The sequence below is a fragment of the Cyprinodon variegatus genome, unplaced genomic scaffold, assembly GCF_000732505.1.
Source record: "Cyprinodon variegatus isolate N-32 unplaced genomic scaffold, C_variegatus-1.0 Scaffold622, whole genome shotgun sequence".
Taxonomy (NCBI): domain Eukaryota; kingdom Metazoa; phylum Chordata; class Actinopteri; order Cyprinodontiformes; family Cyprinodontidae; genus Cyprinodon; species Cyprinodon variegatus.
The window spans coordinates 460,977-468,671 of record NW_015151075.1 but is presented as its reverse complement, the minus strand read 5'-3'; the positions used below and the strand labels follow the sequence as shown (position 1 = coordinate 468,671).

The 7,695-nt window shown below is 38.7% G+C and overlaps 1 protein-coding gene across 2 annotated transcripts in view; it reads left to right on the top strand.

Moving 5' to 3' along the window:
- atp8a1 (ATPase, aminophospholipid transporter (APLT), class I, type 8A, member 1) overlaps positions 1–7,695 on the top strand; it is a 119,864-nt gene that overhangs the window by 29,822 nt on the left and 82,347 nt on the right. For both annotated transcript variants that reach the window (XM_015393049.1, XM_015393048.1), the window contains 4 exons: positions 713–824; positions 1,015–1,180; positions 1,516–1,521; positions 6,306–6,433. In XM_015393049.1, the coding sequence (XP_015248535.1) occupies positions 713–824; positions 1,015–1,180; positions 1,516–1,521; positions 6,306–6,433 (412 nt within the window). The remainder of the gene's footprint in view (positions 1–712; positions 825–1,014; positions 1,181–1,515; positions 1,522–6,305; positions 6,434–7,695) is intronic.

The following is a 7,695-nucleotide window of genomic DNA, read 5'->3' as shown; positions in this document are numbered from 1 at the left end:
AATATCGGCATATCGGATATCAGCCAAAATCCCAATATCGTGCATCCCTATTCTAGTGATATTTTATAGCTTGAAAAGTAGAACATGAACGTCTCTCTTGAAACCAAAAATATTTTTTTATGGAACCATGAGCTCTTCATCTGTAATATTTTCATCATTTTTCTTGCTTTCAGTCATTGGAACTTGTCCAGCCAGCCGCTACAAAGAGGGGTGTTGATTATCGGCTACTTCAAGCTTCCCTTTGATTGAAAAAACCTCTGGTTTATAACCAGGGGTGAAAGTTGTTCTAAAGTCTTGCCGTTACGCTGGAAGACCGACAAGCTGTTTTAAGCTGGCAAAGTTTTAAGCTGGCCGATATCAAAGGCTTGAGCTCCAAGAGCAAAGAAAATAGCTTTTGACACCATTTATTATTATAATAAAATAATAATTTCTAAACAGATTGTTTGGTCTTTTAGACTACCTTTTGCTAGAGGATCTGTTTGGACCCAAAGTGAGGACTGTGTACTAGCTAACGTCCATCCCTGTTTATAGCATAAGGAAGAAGAAATATTAACCTTTCTTTTTTTTTACCTTTGTAGTAATAAATGAAATTTTGTAATCGTCACCTCATCAAGCAGGAATTAGAGCAGCCTTTACAGTATGAGGAATGGTTTCTGAGAGAAACGTATGTAAAGCTAAAACGCCCTGACGGCTGTGCTGCTTCTCACCTCAGCACCGTTCCCCTGGGTCCCGACCAGATCTTGCTGAGAGGAGCCCAGCTGAGGAACACACAGTGGGTCCATGGTGTGGTGGTCTACACGGGACATGACACTAAACTTATGCAGGTAAAGGCATCCTTTATAGGTCATAATGTAGTGTGTTGTTCACTCAGGTTTTCAAGCTAAACATAAACTTAAATGATTGATCTAAATGCGGCTTGATCAGTTTCATTCTGTAAAATGCTGTATCTTGTTACAGCAAAACCAAATCGTCTCCTACCTGTTATAAAATGCTTTGTTTTAATCTGTTGCTCAGAACTCCACACGGCCTCCTCTGAAGCTCTCCAACGTTGAGCGGATTACCAACTTTCAGATCCTCGTGCTGTTCGGCTGCCTGCTGGCCATCTCCCTCATCTGCTCCATCGGTCAAACCATCTGGAAGTACCAGTACGGCGACGAAGCCTGGTACATGGATCTGAACTGTAAGAGTCAGGGCAGCCGTGGCTGCACATCTTATTTCCACATATTGTGTCTCACTTGTTCATGTCGGCCTTTTTCCTTTTGCCATTTTTAAGTTCCTTACCAGCTAGTGAGCCTTGTCTTTGTTTTTTTTTCTGTTTGCTTTAGTTATTTACATTTTTGTACAACAAGTGAAATATGTGGCAATGTGGGAATAAGTAAACTGAGGAAACCTTGTGATGTGGATGAATGTCATTGAAACAGAAATGGTTGAATATCACTGCGCTGCTGTACTTTTTGGTTTCCTTTCTAATGTTCTGTTTGATTTTTTGTTTTCTTTGTTGTCGTTTTTTAACAGCTCCAGGTAACAACCATTTAAAAGCCTTGGCCATCCGTGAATGACCCTCCCTTACTAACCCCTTACTGAAGCTCTGCCTTTGCTAAGCAAATGAAGCCCCCTACCCTCGCCCCCTAAATGGTTGCCCCTCTTTGTATGGGCCCATGCCATGGACAAGCACAAACCAGGGATCCAACAATAGGTTTTTCCCCTCCAGCTCTCTTATACCTTCGTCCAGTTATTTTCAGTGCCTGATGCAAACTGTTTCACTTCTCTTCCTTTGTTTTTCTTCCTTTTTCTCTGTATTCATGTCACGTTAAACTCTTTGCTGTTTCCAGCTTCAGACCTTTTGTTGTTACTTCCTTTAATTTGTCTCCCAAGAAGTGAAATGCAGCATTTCTTTTAAAACTGCGAGTGAGAGGAGATGGTGCTCAGGAGGATTTTTCATGGCAGGAAGCTTATCCGTGTTCGCAGCTTGAACATAACGTGTTGCAACCCAAGGGGCAAGTGCTGACATTTTCCAAACGCCTCTGCTGCCCTCTCACTCCTATTTTAGTTTTTTAAGGTGGATGAAAAGATGAGGACAGCTGGAGAAATCCTGCTTGACTTCAGAGCACTGCAGAAGTATTCATACTCCTCGATTTTCCACTATCTGTCACATTACAATCACAATCTGTCACTCATTTAGATATCATAGCCCCATTTACACTGCCCTTTTGAAACTGTGCCAAAATCGGTCCAAGCACGGTAACCAAGATAACTATTAAGTGTAAACAGCATGCAAGGCTGAGCTGGACTGTGCCAGAGACAACCGAACTGTGCTAAACTGGTACCAGTTCCTCAATAGGCCTCCGCGCAGTTCAGTTGTGGTTTGGTTCCCAGATAACAAAGAGCGCAGGAGCAGATCACATCATCTCCTTACAGTCAGCCTCCGTAATCATGCAATTTCAGACATTCATAAAAATACTAGCTTCCCTACTGTGCTATACCATTTGCAGTGATGATTCAATGTTTGTCATTGTTTCCTGCGTCTGTAAGCCCTGATTAGTCTATCGTTTGTTGTATCCACTTCCCAAAAGCCGAATCTTCCAAGTAAATTCACCAAAGGTTGCATTCTTCGCCTCACTCTCTGCAAACAAGCAAGTATCACAGTTATAACCAAGCTTCCTGAATGTTACGGGCTCTGCCATGTTTGTTTGCTTGTTTCCCTCTAGAGAGCAGTAGTAACGTAGATCATCACTAGGAGGCGAGGAACCGCGCTAGAGTGGTGTATAAACAGTCGTAAGGAACTGAACTCGGAACGGTTAACTGATCCAAGCTCGGTCCAAACATGGCACTGATTTCTTTTCAAAGGGAAGTGTAAATGGGGCTTATATGTACACTTATGAAGCTAAATGATTACTATATATGGTGTACAAATCTATTAACAAATAGAGTTGCTTGATTGTGGAAAAATCAAGATCGATATGATTATTCTTTAAGATGGGAAAAATAAAAAGTGAGAAAATTGCCTTAAGACAAAAATTTCTTTTAATCGCAGGCAGAATCGCTGTCCAATCAAAAAAGCAGCTAATAGAGGGACGATTACCCTGGATGCACATATTCAAGGCTCAGCCCAGCGTACAAGTCACCACAAAAACTTTTACTCATGGAAAACATCTGGTTCAGACCCAGAATGTCAAGATTTTAATTTGTAAAGCATGAAAACTATTTCTCCTCAGTTTTTTTGTCATAAGCCCCTTTGTGTCGGACTGCCGTTTAGCTTTATAATATAATGCGGTAAAGGTTGTGGTGTTAATGTGAACAAGCACGGTGGTGATGAAAACCTTTCCAGGGCTCTGTGTTTAATCCTCCAGCTTTTTGAATGAGTTGATGCTCTGTTGGGATGAAGCTCTGAACCTGGGACACAAAGTGCTTATCGTGACTTCTGCCATTTTGACGGGCCTTCCTTGGACCGGTTGTTCCTCCGGCCAACTCAAACTTGCATTACAACTTTGCATTCCCCTTTTATCTCTCCCAATGTTGGTTGTTGTTCTGTTGACTTCATAAAGGTTTTTACACTGTCCCCATGGACATTAAATCCTTCATCTAAAGTATCAGTCATTGGAGATGGAGGGAGTGGAAGTTGTAAAGCAAGTATCCATCTTTAAATAATTTTACTTCCATAAGGAGCTGTTGAGGCTCTGTCCAGTGCATATTATCCAACCTGTGACAAAAGAGAGGTGCAGAGATTGTCCTCTAATATGAATCAGTTCATCCACACCTCTGTAATGAATGCAGATAAAAATACAGTGTCAGTGCATCACTGACACCAACCTCTGCTCATGCATTCTGATGGAGTTAATAGATAAATTTGACCTAAACATGTTAAAAAGTGCTGACACTAGTAGTTGCATTTGATTGGGTTAATACATGCTGACAACTGGGGCTGCTATGTAGTATAAATATTCATGGCCGTTCTTTCTGCTTTGGGCAGTAATCCTGGAGGTTAAAGGCTAATGAAGCTTTTTTGTTGTATGTTTTAATAATTATAGATTGGAACGTCAGGAGATCTTAATCCCTACAATAACTAGAAAATCAGCTTGTCTAAATGAAATAAAATTTTAATAATTACTTCTAGTTTTAAATGTATTAAAAACACATAAAATATGAATTCATCTTGCTCCATTTTTCCCATTGTTTTCAACAAAACGACGATGCTAGAAGACATTTACCCCATATCTCTCGTCCCCTTTCCACTACGGCTGCTTTAGACTTTTTATATTTGACCCTTTAATTTGTTTAGGCTCCTTTTTGTTTTCATTTCCATCGTTTGGTCTGAAACCCAGGCCTTTAATTTAATTACATTCTCTGATTAAGTGCGACTTCTCCTTCGGCCAGAGTGTCTCTGCCTTCCTGGGCCACAGATCTCCACCCTCTGCAACAGCTCTGTCCAGAATCATACATAATAAAAATGCAATGGAAGACCGTGACAGTATTACCTTTAAATTGTTTTATAGCGGTTATACTTAAAAAGCCACCTGCTGCCTCTCTGCTTATTGAAATCTATTGGAAGACTGGATTTTAAATAAGCTTCCAACATTTCTTTAGAACACTAACACATGATATGCAATGTTTAAAGTAGTGAAATACCAGGAATCTTTTAGAGTTGTAATAATTTATAAATAACTGTAAAATATTGTAACTATGCCTGAAAGGAGCTTCATTTTTCTCCTTTTCTGTTAAAGATGCTGACAGTGGAAATCTGTGCTTTCTGTAATGAAGGGTTTCCACTAAGGCTACTGGATTTCAACCATTTGTTTCAAGGGAAAATGCTGTAAAACTCTGATACTGAGCGTCAGCAGCGGTTTTTTAATGTTGTTTTCAACAAAAATTCAAAACTCCACGGAGGAAACTTAGTAAGTAAGTAGTCATGCAATAACTCTGTCAGAGGGTGAGATTTCTTAGAGTAAATGCTGGGATGCTAAGCCAGTGAGAAATGTTTGCCATGCTCCTGCTATGAAGCCTTTCAGGGCTCCTATTTGGGCCTTTTTTTCCCTAGAAGGACATTTTTATAAAGTTGGGGGAATATCTGGACCTTATATGTCCATCTCCATTACCAACAAATGTTATTTCTTTTTTGTGAAATTAGAAATATATCCGTGCACAATTTAATGTTGACTGTGCCGTTTCAAACCTTTAGAAGACTTTGCAGATCGTTTTTACGCTTCAGTAAATTGTAACTAACCATTTGAAGGAAGAACTATTGCTGGATATTAAGGATATGTGCATTTGGCCCAGTTCTACTTTCAACTCGATTTGCATCAGTTGAATATTTGAAGTTTCTTACTTTTATTTATATTAAAACATTTGACCATTGTGTCAGATAATATAATTACACTCTGGTGATAAATAAGAAATCAATTATAATTTGCATTTATTGGATTTGCTTTTGCATGTCCCAGTTTACTGGTTTTATTTATTTATTCTAACTTTAAGCCTCGTCTCAATCCAATATTACTTTGCCATCTAATGCCAAACCTATTGCCAACATTCCTCTCTGTCATATAATATAAAGCCTGGTGGTTTGAATAACTGAAAATAGAAGATGTTAGGATGACAATGATACAATCCACCCTCTCTTTTCCACTTTTTGCCAGTTGAAAATGTGCTGTGGACTGAATCTCCCTCCTTTGTCTTGAGAGCATCCCCCCTCACTTCTAAAAACAGAAAGCATTTTTTTCCCTCCTCTGTGTGTTTTTAGCTGTAGCCTACCATTCTGCCACCTCTTTTGTGTTGTGTATTTTCCTTTGCTTCTGAAATCATTCTGTCATGGGGAAGGGCTGGCCATCTCAATCGCAAAGCTAAGCTCAAGGCTTGGGTTGAGGAAGGTAACATTTGCATCTCCTGCAAGCTGAGGAAAGGTAAATCACATCCCTCCTGTTTTCATGTTTGGTGTCAGTGGGGTTTAAATGTTGATCATTTGGGGCTTTTTGCTGGGACCAATATCATTTCTTGCATAGTGCTTTGTAGAATTCATTGCCTGGATCATGCTGGATGCCAAGGCTTAAATCTTTGGGACTTTGAATTGGATTGCTAATCGGTTAAGAAAAAACAAGGAGGTTGGGTGGAAGAAAAGGCTACATCCAGCTAATGCACAACATTTGTCCAAAAATTGATTGCCTGAATGTTGACCCTCAGCTGGAAGTAGCCTTTTGGCATTTTGATTTGACTAACAGGCATTACCAAGCAAACACTGATGTATTTTCCCATGTTTCATTGCGTCTTTTTTTCTTTTTTGTTTTTCCTTCCCTAAACGTTTCCCCTTACAGACGGCGGGGCTGCAAACTTTGGCCTCAACTTCCTTACCTTCATTATCCTTTTCAACAATCTGATACCAATAAGCCTACTGGTCACACTGGAGGTTATCAAATTCATACAAGCCTTTTTCATCAACTGGGTGAGTAAAGACAGTGTCAGGTTTTGCTGTCGTTCTAATTTCAGTGTAAACATGAATTCAGACAACAGGATGGGAATTTTGCATGCTTCAAATAACTAAAGGCTTTCACCATCTACTAGGGCTGGGTAAAAAAATCGATTTAATCGATTTTGAATCGATTCCTTTACATTTTTGCAAAATCGATGTCTAGGGAATGAGATCGATTAGTTTTATAGTGACGTACGTGACATTCACATTCAAATGAGCAGGAAAGATGCATTCAAAATACTTAAGTTGATTGAAGACATTAACAAATGGGGGCTGACCAGCAAAAACCCTGTAGTTGTTACAGACCACGCTGCAAATATGGTTTGTGCATTGAAGATAATGCAGCTCATGCATGTCTGCTGTGTCCCCGCTGTGCCACGTCTGCTTGCTCAAGTGAGGCCTTTTCATAAACAAGTTTGCACTTTTGAGACAGTTTTGTTCACATCTCAAGTTTAAACAGTCCAATTTACAAGTTTGCACTTTGTGTTTAATATGACAGGAAAAAATAAAATACATGGGTGTTTTTGAAACACAGTTGAACCACTTTCATTATTGTAAAAACAGATCGAATCGAAATGAATCAATTTAGAACTGTATGAATCAAAATCGAATCGATTCAGGACTTTGGCAAAAATACCCAGCCCTACTATCTACCACATTTATCATTATGTAAATATGGAAGTACAGCTTAATGCAACTTTTCTTTGTTTTTTTGAAAAAAATTAATGTAGTTTAGAAATTAAAGCTTTATGTTGTTCACTGATAAAATCCAGCCATCAGGTCTATCTTCCATCAGATGCTGGACTAAAAGAGGAGAGAATATTTAACTGAGATTTGTCCTTGAAAAGCCTGGAGAATAAGTTTACCTTCAAGTAGCCCTAGCCCCACAGCCCCAATAATCCCCGCATATTTATGTCCTTCAATGGCTCAGCCTTATGAAGGACTAACTCTGCCATATTTAAAAATAAATACAGAAATAAATAAATGCTCAATAAATGTATAAGCATACAATTAATTGCCAACAAAAAAGTGAGACATAAATGTATATAACTCTTAATTAGCTTCTTTATTTATTTGCCTTTGTAATATTTACCTTATTTATTTTTCTGTCCTGTATAATCTTCAACTTTATTTTTTAAAAGTGAGACATAAATGTATATAACTCTTAATTAGCTTCTTTATTTATTTGCCTTTGTAATATTTACCTTATTTATTTTTCTGTCCTGTATAATCTT